This window comes from Nasonia vitripennis, chromosome 1 (genome assembly GCF_009193385.2).
Source record: "Nasonia vitripennis strain AsymCx chromosome 1, Nvit_psr_1.1, whole genome shotgun sequence".
Lineage (NCBI taxonomy): Eukaryota > Metazoa > Arthropoda > Insecta > Hymenoptera > Pteromalidae > Nasonia > Nasonia vitripennis.
The window spans coordinates 9,057,815-9,078,802 of NC_045757.1; the positions used below are offsets into that span (position 1 = coordinate 9,057,815).

General features: G+C 43.5%; 1 protein-coding gene across 3 annotated transcripts in view; it reads right to left on the reverse strand.

Moving 5' to 3' along the window:
- The window catches only part of LOC100680036, a 50,174-nt gene that overhangs the window by 4,993 nt on the left and 24,193 nt on the right, over positions 1–20,988 (reverse strand). For 2 of the 3 annotated variants that reach the window (XM_031931514.1, XM_031931513.1), the window contains 4 exons: positions 2,667–2,999; positions 1,075–1,307; positions 593–658; positions 26–274 (listed from right to left, as the gene is read on the reverse strand). In XM_031931514.1, coding sequence (XP_031787374.1) covers positions 26–274; positions 593–658; positions 1,075–1,307; positions 2,667–2,999 — 881 coding nt within the window. The remainder of the gene's footprint in view (positions 1–25; positions 275–592; positions 659–1,074; positions 1,308–2,666; positions 3,000–20,988) is intronic. The other variant, XM_003425035.4, reaches the window with a different exon arrangement.

Consider the following 20,988-nt stretch of genomic DNA (forward strand, 5'->3'; position numbering starts at 1 on the left):
CTGCTGGACGAGGGACTCGACTTACCCCGAGTCCGAAGAGAAAGCTCTAGTGGTGGGCGGCGCACTCGACACCGTCGAGGACAACGAAACTTCGGCGGCCTGTGTGTTGGAGTAGGCCTCGTCCTCGGAACTGGTGCCCGAGTCGTCGATGTAGCTGATGCCGCGTTCGAGTGGCGAACTCGTGCGCAGAGGCGGCAGAGCCGCTGGTGTGCTTGGCCGGAGCCACGTGCGTAGGTCCTGTATCGGCGCTTGAAGGCACTTGAACAGTTTGCCGCTGCGAGAGGGAAAGTCAAATTTTAGTCGAATGCTACATGACCTTTTTATATTTTAAACCAGGGGTAACGCATTTTATTCAAAGTTTTAAATTTTCTTAAATAATTTATATGCGATTATTGTCTATGTAAGCATGCACTTATTATTTTCCATTAATTTCTAAATCATGCTCTATGACATGCCTTATCGGTAAATCGTTAACTTCTTGAATTTCCAAACTTTTGTTCTAATGGTCCAGATTATGCGACCGGGATCTTCAATTTCAACGAATACGGAAAAATCGGGTAAAGTGTATAAAAGAAGTACTCGGATTACTTACGGTCTAAAAGTTTTTGTGTACTTTCTATTGCTAATTTCGTGTTCCACATTGTTAACGTAAAATTGTCTATTAAAAAATAAATAAAAACTGCGTGTTAACATAAAATAAAATAATAATGATAATTTTCGTATAAATTCGCCATTCAAATTTACTTCATTCGCATCATCAGCTGTGCGCGAACGTATGCAAGTTTGAACGACGACACGTGATATTTCGCATTTTATACAATTAAAGTAAGCACAAAAAGCTGGTAATAAGACGAGTACACAAGAACATTTAGCACACATAACGATACACCACATACCACGTAAAGCTTTTTTTCACCTGACGCGTTGCCACAGAGAATTTATTAAAAAAAGCAATTTTTCAATCATACTAGTTGTTTAAAAGTTAACTAGACTATTCTAAGTATAGTAATCGTAATTAGTAACAGAGTCATCCAAGCCAAGCAAAGCAAAAAGCACAAAATGTGTAATACTCACTCGTCGCGGAAATCGTCGACGTCCTGGAAGGTGCGCCTGGCGTAAAGACAGACGGAGCACCGTCTACGTCGCCGACAGGAAGTGGCGTGCAGGGCTGCAGCGCGCAAATGACGAGCCGCGTGCCTGAGCGTCGTCGCCTCGTGTGTTAGCGCCGCGACGCCTTCCTCGTTACGGCGACGCTCTTCGCCGAGCTCGTCTTGCTCCACTCGTAGCTTTTCCTTCAGCGCCTCGTTCTGTGAAAGACAGTATGTGTGTGTTAGTTCGGTGAGGTAAATAAAGAGTTTGTTGGTTTTGGAGAGAGGTAGTAGAAAAAACTATTCTCCAAAATCAACAATTTCTAGCCAAAGTTGAAGTTTGCATGCAGGGTTATGGATTTTGATTTGTGATTGGAGGTTCTTTCGAAAGTGTAGTTTTTCAAAATTGAATTAAATTAATCCTAAAGAGTTTGATATTTAAGAAATTAAATAAAATGATTATTCAAGCTTCAATCGAAACGACGCGATACCATCTCAGCACAAGTCTCCAATCCATAAAACTCTGAACCTCGATTCCCCAACCGCTACACTCCTCTCTCCCTCTCTCCCATGAGTCACTATAAATCACCATTAATTAACATCCCGTTTCGTTCATCTCACAAAAATCCTGCGGCGACCTCACGATCCAATGCTCCCCGATGAAAAATCCAGGCGTTCGAAAGAACGAAAAAAAAACTATACACACAACCAACACGCGCAGATAATTTCCCCCTGTCGCGTCGTCCGCTTTCTCCGGGCCGAAGGGCAACCGCAGCCACCCGGAAACGTATGGATCGCGTGTCTCCGAGCGAAGCCAAGACTAGTACCAAGTCGCGGGAGAAGGAGGATACGGGAAGAAAAAATTCCCGAGGAGACGGACAGGGACATGTCGTATGCGGGGAACCGCGGATGCTGCTGCGGGGTAGAGCAGGCTGTGTGCCACTTTGACACGTGACCTAGTTCGCTAGTTGCTTGGACTCTGTGGGAGGAGGTGTAGCAGCAGGATCTGGACTTTTGAAGCGTTTTTTGATTGTCAGAGGATTATTGAATTAACGTCGAGTGGGCGATATTTCGCGTCGTCTTCGATGTTATAAACCGGGATTTATTTTATGGGACCGAGTGAGAATTAACGCGATTACATCTTTGATGGATTTGCATGAGATTTGAGTTCGAGTGCGACGAAATAAGGATCGCGTCTAACGTTCATCCGATTATACCAGCGCGGATTGTCAATTGCACGATGCGGTATATGATTGACGTGTCAAACGTATCGCGTAATACATCTGCCGGCATACTAATAGGAAATACTTTCATTGTGCGAGATCTCGAGTGTAGATCAAAATATTTTATCAAGATAGCCCGTTTATATAACAATGTTAAAAGCTTCAAATAAATGCACATGCGACTACAGGTGCGTACTCGTCGGTGTATGGTTTCTTCCACACAACGTTCTCGCCAAGAGCCCATACGAATTCTGAAGAGTAAACTTATACTAATGCTCTTAATGCTTCCAAACAGGATATTAGAAACATCTGTTCCAGAGAGGTGAAATGTAAAAATAATCCATCCAACACCAACCTCTCTCTCCAGCGCATCCCGCTCAGCCCTGATAACGGTCGCCTGTCTGATAACCTCCAGTCTGGCTCTCTCGAGCGATCTCCTGGTGATCTCATTCTGCGCCGCCTGTATCTGGAGCTGTCTCAACGCAGCGGCTTGTTCGCGCTCGAGACGTTCCCGCGCCAAGAGACAGGCCTCGCGTTCCTGACGAGCTCGCTCGACCTCGTCCTCGAGGCGCAGACTTCGTTCCAGCTGAAGGAACAGCTCCTCTTCCTTGTCCTTGAGCTCGGCCTCGCAGCCCTCGAGCCGACGCTCCAGCTGCTGGCGCGTCTCCTCCAGCTTGTCGCGCTCGGCCTGGGAATAAGAGAGATGACGGTTAGTTTGTGGAAATGATTTGTTTATTTATGTATTTATTTTGTTGGGGAAGCTTGGGGTCAGTGAGGTTGGACGCTTTGTTTTTAATTGCAGGACATAGGTGGTCGTTGAATAGTTCCCCATTCGCAATAATTCAAATCGGCGACTTCAATTAGTATACAACTCCGACGATTCGCTGGCAGTGAAAGGAAATAGATGATCATTTCGATGGCACGCGCGCGCGCACAAAACGACGATCACGTCTCGGCATTAAAAGTCGTAATCGTTGATATTCTTTCGCAGTCATTCGAATTAATCACTCGACCGTATCCTTCTCCTGCTTGAGAATTTAGAGAATTCAACGCCGGGGTATTTGCTTTAAATTGTATTAAAAGTCAGTCATACGCGTAACATTAAAAACCCGCATACTTCCCAAGCGTCGACCTAGTCTCATTTCTCCGCACACATACTCCATCCGATATCGCCATCATCATCACCATCATCATCATCATCATTCTCTCATCGATAATTGCAAAGCAGCCCTGCAATGATCGACGCTGAAAATTGGCTTCACCATACTACACGTAGAAAATCACCGGCGGCAGCGTAAACTCGCATCAGCTAAACGGCGATCGCCAAACGTCGCGCGCACGGAAGCCCATCAAAACTTGGCTCGTTACATACAGGCTAAGTTTGCGCCACGCCTATGAAATTTAATACGAATCAACGAGTCGATCCGCAGTCCTGCGCGGCGAGATGCTGATGCACCGGCGACTGCACAGGAAGCGTATAAATCGGGGGATGGGGAAGTAGGTGCGCCGCCGAGAGTATCATGAAAGTGTATCTATATGCGTGTACTGGGTTGGGTATATGGAAACGAGCGCGAGGCACAGTAGTGTGATTGGCCTCTGAAGGTTTGTTTTGTTTCTCTCTTTTTTTCTCAATCGGCGGGGAGTATAAAGAAGCCATTCATCAGGACAGAGAGAGAGAGAGAGAGAGAGAGAGAGAGAGAGAGAGAGAGAGAAGTCTGGGTCTTTTTTCGACTTCACGCGTCGCTTGTGATGATTTGCGAATTCGAATGTTTGGGCTCGAGTGATTTGATGGATTGAGACGCGAACTTTTGCGTCGGGTTTGTGTACAAATCCGAGTGGCATTGACGTTTATGGCTTATTAATAGCTGGAAAGGTGATGGATTTGAGGTTGAAAGGCTTTCATCGCTTCCCGTATTCTTTTCCAATCATCGATTCTATAATCGAAGTATATCGAGCGTTTCATTGATAAACAGGATCACCAAGTATGGAAATTAACCTTTGTAAAACAGTCATGATGTCATGCTTTTATTACAAAATTCACACTGTACGATAAGTATTTGTTTGTTCTCCTCTCCCACTCTGAGCAATCTACACGTCGATCACCGGTAAACTCGTTAATTTTTTCTCCCACCGTCACCTTTCCTCTCATTCATAGTTCCACACCTCGCAGACTACGGACAAACTTATCTCTGCGTCTCTCCTCTCTCGTCCTTTCTACTCGAACGCGCATTAAGATCGTCGTCTGGTCTCTTGTCGCCCAAGAAAAGCGGCCGGATCCCTTCTCCTCGTAGGCCACTTCGACGTACAATATAAAAAAGACAACCCGTGCTGTTCCTTATACATTTACGAGCGAACTTTCTTCCACTGCGGTCGAGCCAGAGACTTATCGTCGATGATTTTCCCGAGTTTTATTGGGTGTCAGAGATAATGGGAACGCGAGGAGATTTTTACGAGATCGCGATCGATAAATAGGATTTAGATCTCGCGATTGTTGTGACGCGATGCCGCTACTGTATCATATATATACTGGCGATCGAATGTGGATTTCTAGGTTGGTCGGCTGGAAAAATGTTATAAGCCGTGTGAGTTTCTTTTGTTGCCGGCGGTATTGTGTGACCGGAGCGGCGTAAGCGGGATTATATGGGAGGCGCAATCAAACTGATAACATTGTTGCACGCGCGGAGAAATGAAAAAAAGAGGATTATTGTTTTTAATCTGCGTGTAAGTATAATTAATACAATATTGACCAAAAACGCAATAAAATATGTCTGGATAAAATTTATACTCCATTAAAACAATCAGCAGATGGGGTAATGATTTTTTTTCAATTGCATTATTTAGATCTTCTGAATGGAAAAAGCGTGATGTCGTTATTAAATTTTGTATTCTGTATTGCTGTCTGTCAATGAATTCTGAAAAAACCACCATTTTTTCACTAATTAATGTTAGTAGATCTTCCTTCGCCTTTTTCTCGCTGCTGCTTCCTTCAGGAACATCCCGAATTTTCTGAAGATCCCTCTTTACATCACTTAACTCCTAAAAATTAGTCATATATTTCACTATTATTTGAATTATTAAAACGGAGTGTTTTATCCAATCAAATAGTACAACCGATGAATGATTATCTAACTGTTAAGTATAAATATTGCTGCCAGCAATAAATCCCCTATTATATTAAAGAGAAATCCATTTTGGCGTTCTCCGTTTCTCCGGTTCTCCGAGTTCATAATTTTTTTATGAATTAGAGTGACCTCTCTAGTGAAGAATTTAATCTTAAGGTACGCGCTCTTCTTATTGAATATGTTGCTAATATTTTCTATTTTATGATACAAATTTATTTGCACTTTCATCTTTCCTTTAGTAGGTAACTGTAGCTTATTGGACAATTCAATATTTTTAATTTATTTCTATATTGATCCACGCTCTCATGACCTAAAATCCAAGTTCGACTGTACAACGAAATACCACCGTAGAAAGAGAAAATTCTAAACACCGAGCAAAAAACTCCGGAATCACTGGGCAGCGGTCAGTTTTTGATAAAGCCGAACCCACTCTGACGAGCGCAAAAACTTAAAGAATCTTCGTTTAAGATCGCGCGCGGGCTAGTTTTTCTCGCGCGTCGCTGTTGTTTCGAAGCATACGGAAACTTTCTAATTGTTAGTTTGAAACGTCACTTTCTTCACGAAATCGACGCCAAGTTCCTCCCGCGGGAGTCTAGTGCAGTGTATCGGGCAGTAAAAAAGTTCCAGGAAAATTATCGAGTTTTAAATGACTGAAAGTCGCTGCTCAGTTCGGAGCATCTAATTTTCTTTCGTCGATGGACAAAGTCAAAAGAAGTACACACAGTAAAGACGATGTCGGTAATTAAATTAGTTACAGGTTACAGTGCAGATATGACTGTTTAAAAAAAATACCATTTTACGACGATTTTGTGGCATTTTACGCTATGCTTAACAAAAGTACGTCACTCACCTACATATTTTTTTTTTTAGAAATTGCATGATATACCTGTTCAAGTGTAATTATACAGTTCATACTTAATATAATTGGTAACTGACCGAGAATAATTTTAATTAACCATATGAGAATGTGCACAAACAATTAAAACGTTCAAATTGTGACAAAATAATTAGGAAATCTTTTCTAGAAAATTTTAATTGTCTTTACATCTACAAACAAGCAAAATACGTATCGATATTATGCCTCAAGATTTATACGATGAATTGATTATATTAAAATTAAAGGTATCATTAGACTTATCAAACAAGCAGACATAAACTCAATAACATCTGCTTAGTAGATTCAAAACACATTTAGACTACTAATTGCGCTGAGCGATTGTGCAGCAAGGCGTGTATTATTAAATTAAACGGATTTCGATCGGCAGTGCGAGACTTCAACAACGGCGGGACAGTCAGTTTCGTGTCTTCTGGATTAACGTCTTGCAGCAACGCGTCGCCGTCATGGTGTGGCCAGAGCCGACGTTAACGAGCTTTCAGCCGTCGACGAAGTCGCGGAGCGTCGAACTCTTCTGCAAGAGGGACGAGCAGTTTACCGTTACTCTTCGCGACAAGTTTGCAGTTTTAAAGGCAAATAGTGCTGCTTCCGCTGCTGCACGATAGAAGAAAATGGATAGAGAATATATAGTACTGGATGAATAGTTCTGACTTATCCTAGAAGTTAAACATTTTTTAAAATTATTACAGTTATATTACAGAGCGTACCTGATAGAAATGTTATCTTATCAAAGAGCTTCTTGAAAATTCTCACAGGAAATAGCAAACGCGTACACAAATTTTTCGCCTACTTCATTGATTTCTTGGAGTGAAATAAGTAGATTTATTCACGAAAGATAGAGAAATTTATTTATTTCTATACATCCGCTTTTTGAAGTACCTTACAAAATCAACATACGTCTTTAGTCGTTAAGCCTCAAAATCGATTGCGATTTATACCTGCAATAAATTAAGTAAATATACCCTTGTCCTTGCACAATTTAAAAAAAACCTTGGTCAATAGATATCTCCACCATCAATTCCATAACCAACACCCATAGGCCATCAATCGCATCGCAACCTGACGCAATTCAATTACACGCACATGCATCCTTATCGCGAAAATCTCTTGCAATATAAGCCACCCTGAGCAGATAAAAAAAGCCTCACGCATCTTTTTTTCCTGCTCGTAATGGAGCATTTACAACGAATAGCCGAGCGTGCGCGAATCGCGTGCATCGCGTTAATTTATGCCTCGGAGAGCTTGCGGTTTCGCGTGGCTCGTGCGCGGTTCAACACATTTTCGTATCTGACTGCGTGCGCCGGAACTTCATTTTCATCTTCTTCTAATTAACGATTTCGATCGCGTACGCGCGGGAGTCAGTCGGCATTTTTATGCGCCAGTCGCTGTCTCCGATGTGTATTATAGGTTCAGCGGTTGATTTTGATCATATTTTCATTGCGGACGTTGCGTAACACCATCTATGCGGGAGGACTCGGTGATGAGAGTGGAAGATTTTTGGCAAGGTCTTTAATAGAGTAAAGCATTTTAACAAAATCGTTTTAGATTGTTTCCTTGTTTTTCCATATATTTCAACAAACAACTTTAATATGCCGCCCCGTCATCGGTTCGTAACAGGGAAGTCGTAAATTATATTGGAAAAGCTGCACAAGCTGATAAAACATATACGCATAAATTCTATTACACGTGTACGACTAAATAAATACTACTAATTGAAAATTGAAATTCACATCAAACGAGTTGAATAACTTTGCTTCCGAATGCGTTATAAAGCACTCTTTGAGAGCGTATAGAAAATGAAAGTAGAAAGTGAATACATTTTAATTTTAAACTCGACTCATAAGCTAGAAGCTCACCGGCTACCATAAACTTGTATACATATCATTAAACACCAGTCAGAAAACTCCAACTCAAAAATTTTCACACGAAACCGAACAAAACTTATAAAACTCCTCACTCGACAACATGACCTAAAAAAAGATCGCACCTATGCTCTTTATCACCCTCGAGAGCCGTCGTCGCGTACGTACGGAGCAGAAAAATGCCCTCGTATACCCCTCGTTGATTATCTCACCGAGCATCGACTATGGTACAGGTGCATTAGCCAAGCAGCGCAGCCTGCCGAGTAATGAGAGCTCCGACGAAGGGCTTCCCGAGTTCAGCAACAGCAGCAGCAGCAGGCAGACGTTCTCGCATAATTCTCGCTGATGCGTATACAGAGCGGAGCGTGCTGGAGTCGACTTTTAATTGGCGGTATCCTATCTCTCCTGCGCGAAGGTGCGCAGGAATGCAGAGCCAAGGCGAGCGCTTCGCTGCGGAACAATCTTTTGTCTCTCTCTCTCTCTCTCTCTCTCTCTCTCTCCTCTAATCTTTCTCGCGGAGAGTTTGCGCCGCTGGACTCTATGGTTTCGCTTTGTTTTGCTATGTATATATAACAACGAGCTGCGGCTGCTTTGCGGTGGGATGGAGGAAGCACGGTTTTCGTTCTGGACTGAGAGCACGCCGCTATCTTTTTTGGTTTGAAATTAGCTTACGATGTATGTATATGCGGCTCTCGTTATATCCTCTGGATATCGTTTTTTGCAATACGAACAATTGCTGATCTTTGCGCATTTATCCTTATGTGCAGCAACACGACTCAAATTTAATTTAATGTCCCATAAAGCACTGAATGCAGACGCTTTGAAAAACTGCCTTATTACGGTGGGGGATAAGAGGCATAAGCATAACTGCGAGCACGCTACTCTTGTGCAGATACTCGCGTAAGATACGCACGACTGAAGTCTAATCGCAGGGGGCGAATGTAACAACGATAACAACCGGCGGCAAAAAAGTCAGAATCGTCAGAATTCTCTCAACTGCATTGTGCCTGCACTCGTTCGTGCGCGTACAGCGAATTATACCATATCTCTCTCGCACGGCGTTCCATAACTCCTTCGCCTTCGTTATTGCGCTCTCTCCACCCCTTTTCCATCCGTCATACCTCTCTATAACATAATACCGAGGCGGCGTTTAGGTTTTACCTGACAGGAAAAAACCCGAGCACAATGGCGCTGATTTGCGTGGGAAACGCGCTAGGTAGTTCTCGTTCCTGTATTATACGCGCTCGACATAACCTGCAAAAAGTCGCCCGCGCGTTTTTCTTCATCGACGAATATAAACAAGCGCCTAGAGGTTGTAGGAGCTCCGGATGCGGCGCGTGTATTATACCGATGGCAAGGACTAAACAGGAGAGATTTATTGCTCTCCTATACATATGCTACATGAGAAAAGCTGGCTGGCGTCGTTGTTTTGCAGCGCGGCAAAATTAAATCCGCGGTATAGAGCTGCTGTGTATAGGAGAGGGGAAGTTGCGAGGTCGCTTCCGGCTCTGCGAAATTGAGGATGTCGAATGTGTGAGAGACACACTGCTCGTTTATTTTCCTCTCGGGGAATCGTTTTAATTGCGGCCGACGCGAGCGATTGTGAGCTATGTACGGAGATTTAAAATCGATTTTCACGGGAGGCTTTAACGAGCTTTTTACGTAACCACCTCGTACGTTCCTTAATGGAGGAATTCGTTTCTGTTTTTGATGATCGCATTTATATATATACCGTTTCTAGCTGATCTTATATGGAGGAGAATCGGCTGTCGGAATATAACGATTATCGCGATTCGCGATCTCATTACTTATGGAGTAAAAATTTCAGGAAGAGAGAGAGCTGTGATTTGAGTTAATTTGCCGGTGATTAATGATCGTTTCATGGGTAATTTTAATCAGTTTACTTTATTAGTTCTAGGATACGTTGCGTAAGTCTTCGGGGATATGTGTTGTGAAGCAGTGCAGAACTCGTGAAATTAATGTTAATATAACATGTTTTCAAATTTGTCCACACCTCAGGAAGAATCGTTAAACCTCTTCGAATTCGGGACATGTTCAAAACAGCCACGAACCATCATTATATACGATACAAGCAACAAAAAAAGTAAAACTATTCATCCTCTCTTCCGCGCACAATAGGCCTTATATCATTAGTTTTTGCGTGGCCGAGTAACGCAACTCCGCTTTCATCGTTAAAATCGCCATTTCTCCCTATAATCAAACTTCATTTCGTCGCAATAACCTTTTTTACCCGACTTTTTCTCTTCGACATCCGTCGGAGCATCTATACATCGACGTACCGCCACAGTATAGACCTATACACAGTTATGACTCTTATTTCTGCGCTTCTTCGCATCGTCTGTACACACACAAAGTTGCGCGAAATTCGCTTCGCGCCCATACACACACTTTCTATCCTCGCGCACAAAGAAAGCATAAAATGAGTTTTTCTACGGCAGATCCGCCGGCGAGACTTTTATTCGATATTTTATTCAACACCTGGAGCGTAAAATTTCCGCGATTCTCTTTCGCGCGCTGTATACGCGCGAAATTCGTAGAGAGATTACAAACGTTGTGGGTCAATCGTGTGAGATTCATTCTTGGTTATAAAGTAATTAAAATTATCTCACGGTATTTGTATCGAGTGCGCGCATTTACAAATTATATCCTCGCTGAGCAAAAGTGATTGCGATACGTAGTCTGTATAATGTGAAAAAGGGAAGTTATAAATTCTGTGGCTTTGCACAATTGTATTTTGTAATTACAAGAACTAGATATGAAGAAGATAGTAGATTTGTTCTTAACATCGGAATTTGACGCCGGTAATCATTAAATATACTACAATGCACATAACGTGAAGCTCTATTTCGTTTTCACAAATTGCTAGAGTATATAAGATTTGTATCTAGACAATAGCATGTAATCATAAAACGATAAAAAAAGTAGAACAGCTATTGTGCAGATGATTTCACGAAGAAAGTGAAGTTACTTATTGCAGGTCGACATACAAATGCATCAATATGTTATGCTTTCTTTCTTATTTAAACATCAGTTAACTCGTATTGAGTTAAGGCTTATCAAGTACACGGATATGAATTGAAAATATTTTAATAATTATTTTCGAAGATTTGCATACAATCGTTTTTGAAAGGACACGGAAGTTTCCAAACACAAGAGCTGCGAAATATTCGTTTGATTGAATAACAACTTCAAGAAAAAGACAATCGCGCCATGCGTTAATTTCATTCTCCAAATTGTGTTTTTTTGCTAGCAATTTAAACTCCATTTTGGACTGATATTTCTCTTCCAAAACACGACATCGCGACAGTAGTCATAAAGATCCAAGCCGCCGTCCGAAGAAACAGGAAAAGTCAATAAAACAAAGGCTGCGGGATTATTATTGGGGGGACACGACGACAATGGGGGGACACGAGCATCCCAATGACTCACGGAGTCGTCTCCCTTTTAATCTTCTTCGAAATTTTCTAACACTTCTAGTGTCGTCTCCTTTTTATTGGGTGTAGGAAATGTCTGTTCTGGACATCATAAAAGTTTATTGCTTCTCTAATTGAGGGGCGATGCATTATAATAAAGAAGTGCAATTGTAGACATCATGCAGACATCACGCTTCGCTTTAAAATAAGCAAAAGAAATACTATTTAATTTTTCAGAATTTGATAGAGAAGTATAATTACAAAAGTTCTCAAGCTTGCCGATAGATGGCGGTGCTACGATTTTTGAAATCTTGTCGCACAAAGGCAGTCTTTGTAAGTTGGCAAGTTGTTATTGAATTTTTTCCGAATCCAGCATTATACTTGTCTCCTCTATATTCGTCTTCTCCCTTCTTTTTGTATATTTAATTTAAACTTCTCGTGCACTGCACAAAGTTGTTTCTGCTTCGAATCAATAACCGGTTAATGAATTATCGCCTCCTCGCGCGTGCAAACCGATAAAACATTTTCACACGGCTAGGTGAAACTGATTAACGCAGGAGGTTGCTAGGCAACTCATTAAAGTTATCGACGACTCCTCGCGCCGAATCGAAAGTTTTGATGCTGATGCGCGGCGGCTTGCTACGAACACCTTCACTGTGTAATTTCAAATCAAGTCTTTTTGCCTGCTGACGTGTTTCTTGGAATAAAGTGCGCCTATCGTTTCATGTCTGAAGAAGATGTTAACATTTATTTTTGATGCAGGTGAATATAATAATAATAATCAAGCCAGTATAATATAACAGTTCGCACAGAAAACTGTGTGCTTCATTTCCTTTAAAATATACACTCTTCGTTCTCGATAAAATCGATGAAGAAACTTTTGCGAAAAAAAGAATTCTCACTACTAAACAAGCAGGCACACTGCAGTAAAATTTGAAAAACAAATCCAGCAATTTCACTCTCGTAAAAAGTTTCTCCCAATCTGCATGTCTCCGACGAAAACAAAAACACGCCAGTAAAATCGTACGTATATAAATCCCAGTAATATCATCCTAAGCCTCGTGTACACTCCTACCCTACATCCATCACCTCACCGACATCTCAACTGCACATCTCTCGGAGCTTTCCTCGCAGGTATACCGCCGTCCGGCAAAAATCTCCCGTCCACGTGGTCACGTACAGTCGCGCAGCGGATGGAAGAGATCGAGCGACCCAGAAGCCCAGAGGCAACACAGGTAGCCGCATCGTGCCTCGGCGCGAGCCTCTCCGCGGGGACTGTCAATATAAATGCCGTTAATCCTCGCAGCGGCCGGCCGGCCACTGTATGCGAGTCCGAGTGCAGCAGCGGATCCGCAAGCCTCATTATATTGCGCCGTTCTCCGTAAAGGCGCTCGGGTTTACCCGCTCGCTCGTAAAAAAGTGCGCCTGCCTCCTCTCTCCTCTCGAGGGCCTGACCCCGGAGGCTACATCTCTACCTCTCGGTTTTACAATACGGTAAATTTCACGCGCAGAGTTTTTCCGGGCTCGGGAGGACTATCGAGCGTTGAATTTGGACTGTCGAGTGCGCTGCTCTGAGGAATTTGCAGATTTGGAGGAGAGATGTGAGCGTGGGCTCAGTTTGGGAGAAAGTCTGGGTTGAGAGAGGTAAGAAATTTGTGTCAAGCCTGCGCACGCACGAGACAACACTGCGCAAGATCGTTTTTATAACAAACTTTGTGCCTTGTATAACTGTAATATTAAATGCGCGATTGTGTAAGGTTCTCTTTGTTCGCAGTTGCACGACCTCTGACATCTACGCAGCTGTACGTATCAAGCGAGATCGCATAATTTTATTCTAACATGATCGCGATCGGGAACTCAACGAGTCCGAGTAAGAGCATAAATTTAATTCTATACGCAATTAATATCGCTGCTTGTTATCCGTTGTGTGCAGCCGATAAGCGGAAAAATGCCGTTTATCGGGTTCGGAATAAAGCGAGCGTTATCTTTTTCAACAAGTATCGGACTCACACGACTTAATTGAATATTTCATCCCAGCCGCACAGTATTTTGTTTCATCAACAGTATATGTCTTTTAAATTTACCAGCCAAACGTAATAACTCTGCCGCTTTACGATCAGCTAATGGCCAGATTGTACCGCGATTAATCTCACGGAGACAATGACTCCATAAATTATATCAAGCAAATTATTGTGATCTTCCTCCCACGCGTGCGCGCCTCTAATGACGATGAAAAAAACGTTGAAACCTATTCTCACGTGACCAAAAGGATCATCCTCTCGCTAAACAATCGAAAAAGCCTGCGAGCGCGCGCTTCCAAAAGAGAAAAGCCATCGCCTTAAAAGCCGAACAAGCGACCAGCAGCTATCCCCGCTCACAAAATTAGACGTCCATTAAACGTCTCTAATAACAGACCGGCGGCATACTTCTCCGCTATGCGCTCGCTCATCTTATACACGCGCATAATCGTCCCGTAATGAGCCGGTAGCGGCGCTCAAAGCCATCGCCTATAAGTCCCCCCCCCCCCTTCCCCCGACAGCATCAACAATCTATTCCAGCAGTAACACGCACTGCTCTCGAAAAATCCGCGCTCAATTTCGAGGCATCTCTTTTCCATATCCTGTCATACGTGTATATACATCCAAGTAATAACGTCAATTACGCGCGCAGTCGCGCCTCTCTCAAATTGGCCCTCTATGTGCCGTCGAATGAACGCGTCGTTAATTATTGCCACCGCGCGCGGCAGCCTGTACTGTCTATTACAAAGTGAGAGGGACGAATTACGATGGCTGCTGTACACATACACGCCGCCGAGATTTTCCCGAGCACGACTCTTGCCTGCCGCTGCTGCACTGCAGAAAGGCTTATCTTCTCTAATTAATCTTTCAGAGAGCTGCGCAGTGACGCTGTGCGCATATGTGGACGCGGGGAGAAAATAAGGCGCGAGTGATGAGAGTGAAAGGTCGCGTATGTGTTCTTTGGACCTGCATGAGATTCGAGAGGTTGAAAAGAGAGTGGAGTATATAGAGGCGGTTACGTAAATGCGTGTGGAGATTGGATTGGAAAAATTTGGAGGTGCAGGGGATTGATTCGTTATCGATGAATTTATTACATTTGATTTGATCCTCCTGAAATTGTCGACAGTCGTATAGCGTTATACGTAGTTTACATAACGCGAAATCACAACAAAGCACGAATAGAAGCAAGATTTCGTAATGCTCGTTGATATACGGCCATACAAGCGATTCTCAAAGCTAGAAGCCGAGAATATGCAGACCGGCTGCTGCTGCTGCACCCGTTAGCCAACTGGATAGGCATTAATACGGCACTTTGCCAAGTGGGAACCCTAATAATTCCTGCTATTCGCCGAGAAGAGATTCCCATGTATGATGCACGGCTTCATCGAAGATTAATCATGCGGAACGGCTGAAAACCCAGCGCATCTCTCTGTCTTTCTCTCTGATAATTTTTCAATGTGACGAAATAAATTTCGCCGACGACAAGTGGCGCTCAATTATTGTTATTTATGGAGAGAGTCCAGCGAGAGAGTATCTCATCGTAATCTTGGATGGACACTTGGATTTATATTTTCTCTCCTGCGCGCGTTCGTGCTCATAACGGTCGGCGTTTATAAGCGTTAATTTTTTTCCAACGTGCGGGAGAAGAGACTTCGGACCATAATTTTAACTGCGACGTAAAAAGAGCGTGTACTCGCTAGTGTAATTTATTCGGTCATTAATTAACGTCGCGGATAAATCACAAAGATTATATTTTTCGCCGTGGAACGGAAAGTAAAAAACGGATTAGCTAGCTCGTATAAAAAATAGCAAATTTCTCTGTGTAAGAGCGTATTGTAACAACTTTGATTTTCCAGCGCGCTCGATTATTCCATAATTAATGTCCCGCTATCAGACCCGCGTATCGCAACAATTTAATCAACCTCCCCAGTAATTGCATCGGCAGCACCTCCCGAACGTCCATAACTCTCGCGGCAACCGAAGAGAAATCACTCAAGCCTTGCTGGCGTTCGATTTTTCCCGATAATCCCGATACCCAAGAGAAGTTCTCGATACTCGATACGGGGTTTGACTTTCCATGAGGTTATTAGCGGTCAGACTCGCGCGGCGACGATAACGATCCCCCCCCCCCCTCCCACACACACACACACATGCGCGTTGCTCCTCTGAAATGATCTTCGTTCTAATTTAAGACGATTCAGCTCTTGCGCCTAATTATACAAGGCGAACAGCTCGCACACCCCGCGAGGATGTGCGCGCCCGTGAGAGAGCTTATCAGTGAAAGCGCGACCCGTTGAGAATTACGAGCCGCGCTCTGCGCAAGCAGATTCAATTTGAGGAGAGAGACTTTTTTCTCTCTTCCTCGGACGAGAGGAATTGGATTATTAAACAGTAGTTTATGGCGCGGTAAACGGTTCGCCGTCTCGTGAATCAATGGCCTTTACACGTTTTCTATTTTCCGAACAGCTCGCAGCTCCGCTCATTTTACGAGTCGTATAATGTACGAACGGTTTTATTTACGACGCGTAAATTTGAATGCATCGCCGTTTGAAAGCCAGCAGCAGGGAATTTGGGGTATTAATTTTTCTGCTGGCCGATAACGTCGGGCTTATCGGCCGCGGCTATCGCAGTTATTGGGGTAATGAAAAACGAATTCCAACCTCACTTAATGTTTCGTATAGGTATAGGTATAGACACGTGATGATGCTCACCTGAAACAGAAAAGAGAGAAGTGATCGTTAGCGATTAATACGGCAAAATTTTCAATTAAATTACGATCTAAAATGGAGCAAGATCGATCACCGCGCTCTTGTATATATAACTCGAAACGCTCGCGGTTCGGTTTCCAGTAATCAACGAGGATCAGGAGAAAACAATCTCTGGAGAAAAAGTGTTCCGTACAGATCATTCGTTATTTTCCCGTCCAACAGATAGCGTTGAATCAAGATCAAGATGTTAGAAAATCGCAAAACAAATATTAATACAAATAACGTTATTAAGCGGCTGTACTGAACTGGGTCAATAAAGCGTAATCGCTCGCCTTTTTTTGCTTCCATCTTCAAACATCGCCATTTCCTGTCGGCTCAGAAGAAACACGCCTTCTTACTTGAAAAATGTATTCTCGGAAAAAAAGCGCGCGAAATCCATCAGTCCGAAACTTTCCACGAAAAAAAATTACGGCACTACCGTTTTACGTTTTACGCTAAGAAAAAAAGCGTTCAAACCGCTGTCAGTCAAAAAGCTTTTCGCAACAATTATCTCTCTTATCTGTCTCTCTCAGTCGCCTTCGGCTTCGCTCGAGATCCGTCTTGTCATTATATATCTCGTCGTCGTCGTCGTCGTCGTCGTCGTCGTCGTCGTCGTGGCGGTAGCAACATCGGGCGCCGCTGCAATAGCTGCAAGTCATCGCATCTTTCGCGCGCAGAGCGAAAACGAATCGCGCGAGTCGGTTATGGAAGAGCGGCGCGAGGTCGTGCGGTATCTATAGCAGCGAGACACGCCTTATTGAAAATTCATTAGGATTACGCACTTAGTCACAGCGTAACGAGCATTGTTATGCGGGACCTGTTGTTTCATCATTTTTTTTTTTATAATTCCAGGTGGTACACGGCTGAAGGGTATAGGATGTGCTTTCGCAAGCTCTTTCGTTTCGGTTAATTTCATGCGAATTTTCGCGTTACGTTTACGCGATGATTCGTGAGATTGCTATGTGATCTTATTATTCCTGGTGGACTTATTGAAAGAGAGACCGGTTGATCGCGAAATGTCGGCGTGAAATCCTAGATGAGTTACCTTGGCGACAGCACTGCCAGGCTGAGACTATCGAGATCTAGGCTGGTCTTTTATGTCTCGGTTATGTATTACAATGCGCTGACAAAACGAACGGCTTGAGCGAGCTGGGAGTGTTTGCTTGGAACTGGTGAGACTGATCCTTTGCTTGAAGTTTGATGCGGATGTAATACTTGAATGCATCATTTGTTTACTAACGGTCACCTGATTTTAACAAGCAGAGAAATCAAAGATTAATCACGCTTTTAAGGGAGCTGGACAACGTATCAACACAGGTAATATAAACCAGAGCTTGATTTACATTTATTCTTAGCCTGACGATAGTCAAGGCGTTGCTACATTGCTATTAATTACAGCGTCTAATAAGGATTTAGACACATTTTTCTCGACAATATTTTGCCCAGAGAGCAGCGATCGATCAATGTCATTTAAACCCAGTAGCCGTGTGCGCGTGCATGATGGATTGCCTCAATATCCCTTTTGACATGCCCGAAACTCTGGACGGAATGTGAAAGTTATCTATGTTCGATTGAGCTTTCCCAGCAGATTCGATTTTAACAATGTGAAGACTTTCGGATATTTGACGACGTGTGGACTTTCTAATGCTCCAACATCGCGTACAGTGAAAATAAAGCAGAAGCACATCTACCAGCAACGAACGGGCTACGCTCGTAAACATGCTGTAATCGCGGATAATCCAAGGCACCTGCATATACGTCATTTCCATTCTTGAAAAGGATTTTAATGTCGAGCGTACACACAGCAGCATGATGATGAATTAAAATGCATAGATCGACGCAGGCTGTGGTTAAAGTTGCGCAGAGTATACTTTCCTGAATGAATTATCCAATCGTTAAGTAGTCGAGCAATTTTCTCTCCCAGTCCTGTAGAATTTTCATATGAATCACTTCCTGGAAGTTCTCGCACTGCATCCGACTGATGCACGAGCCGACGAATTCAAAATGGCGGTGAGTAATTACCCATTCATTCGATGATTCCGATCTCCGGATTCACACACACTTCAAATCTTATCGATCTATCGCACGAAAGTTAACAAAAAATCCAACAAACTAACCCAAAACATGCGCAAAACAATCCAGCGGCAACTCCGTCGAGAGACCAGTAGAGGACGTCGCACCAGACGCAAAGTTCACACTCAACTGTGCTCCGATCCCTCGGTGCGTTCCCATAAATAATAAGATTCCACAGGTGCTCGCATGTGTGTGTACGTGCATCATTGCGTCACGGGCGCTAGTCTCGTCTTACGAGCGTCCTCGGCGCATATAGGGTTACCCACGCATCGATTCGCGAGTGTCGGTTTCTCATCGGCCTGCGCACACCCTATACCGCATATACTAAGAGATTCCCATGTAGGCATACACACGCATCCACGACTGCACAGGAATGTTCCGAGGCTTTGTGTGAGCGTGCGGCCTTTTGTTTCTTCTCGCGCGTATGTGTCTGCGTTCCTATCCGCTCTTTTTCTATACTCCCGAGAGAGTGAGTGGCTAACCGAGTTCAGTCCAGAGGTGGTTGTTGAACCCGAGCCTGTAGAGCCCATCGGAGAGAGGAGGGAAAGATGCGCGTCGTCATGCAGAGTCGACCTGGATGTCCCAGTGAACGAATGAACGAGCGGAGATGATTGAAGCTTTATTGCCTAGCTTTTGTGCGCGCATAATGTGCTGATGTGCTTTACGATCGTCAGAGGAAGTGAAATGGGACGAGTGAATTTTTCGATAGGTTACATGTGTGTGCCGTTGCTGCATACGCGATGTTTATTTTAGTCGTTCGAAAGGTCGTACGAGTGTCAAAGGAAAAATCAATCGTGACGCGCGCGCGATCACCTGTTGTTTGTTGGAATAGGGTTCACGTGTGACGTTCTTTTTATTCGTCGGCGGCGGTGACGTTCGCATGTTCGGCTCATACACGTTTCGTATACAGTTAGGATCAATCCATCGGGTTATTGAACACACATATGCAGCGCAATGTCGATATATTCAAATCTCATTATACCTTCAAACGTTGATCGAAGCGGCTTACGTATGCTTCATGTGACGCAATGTGTGTGACGCTTTCGTGTGTCTGCACGATTTTGTTACTGCATTTCTCGGTATTCTCGTGCACTCCTTAACCACTCCAATATTAATATCCAATCTTAGCTATAATTCTCGTTACAGCATCAGAGGTCGAACATTTTTAAATCGTCCAAAGCCAACCAAATCCAGAATAAACCACGAGACCTGCATTTCAGCATTACAGTCCACGAGTATCGACCATCATACCATCAGGCCCGTCAAGCGCAAAGTAGGCGGCTGATTGGCGCGAAAAAAGAATTAAATGCCCACTCATGCCAGTGTCTGCCCCGACGACTCTTCGCATCTACCTCTCTTTTCTGCACAAAGGCTCAGTTGCCCGCGGCACAATGGAGCGCTGCAACACACCGAACTCCAGCATATACTACCGATAATAAATGCGCGCGAGCGAACGTTACGGATCGGCCTTAATTGGAGCAGCCTCGTACATACACACACAGCAGCTTTTCAATGGGGAAATTCGCGGAAGATAAAGATCCCAACATACGTGCGTGGATGCGGCTTTTCCTTTGTTTCCTTTTTTCGCGCTAACGAACTTTTCTTTATTATTTAATCAGGGGCGAATGCAAAAATTTGATATTCCGCTTGGGATATATAGTAGAGGAGGAAGAGAAATCGGCGTATTGGCATGCAGGCGCCGTATTGTCGGTTTTATTGTTATGTTATTATGAGCGGGGAAAACGCTTGTGTGTGTAGAGCTTCGGTTTTCCGAATTAGCATACTTACAATGGAGAAATTTGTTTTCCGAGATTTTCTGCGGAGATTCTTTTTTACGCGCGGGTTTTATGATATACACAACGATAGGGCTAATGGGCGAGCGGTTAGATTACATTTTTTATTTTGCATGCAGGTTAACGAGTGTGTAGTGTGAGCGCTTGACTTTGTTAATAATGGGTAAGCGTGATAACGACGTTGTTCGGTTTAATGAGCTATTTTTCGAAATTATTTTGCAATTGTTATTCAAGCCACTGACTGCAATGCTTAGCAAATAAACATTATGTACAGTATCGGAAAAAACGCTTTGGTATATTACTAAACCAAAAATCACAATCATTTTTCAGTCTCTCTGATTCTCTTTCATGTAACACACAACACGGTGATGCGCCTATAAAAATATCACACCGGAGACTAGGTCGCGGTTTATTGCTTCGAAACGGAAAACACACGTGCACTGCAGAACTATACCATACACCGCCTTCCGATGTGCCGCAGCGCACATAATTGCTCCGCTGATGCAATTCCTTTGCTTTTACAATCGGCGCGTGCGCTAATTATGTGTATTATTTCCTCTGCGAACGTATGACCCGACGGTCTGCAATAAAAACTGCCATCTATCTTTGGATTCTTACCTCGTGGTCTTGCGTCACGAGGTGCCGAGGCTGACGTCACTGCGAGCCTCTCTTTGAAAGTTTAACGAAGAAAACGTCCCGGCGAACGGCGAAGTTGAACGAAGATAAGTGCTTC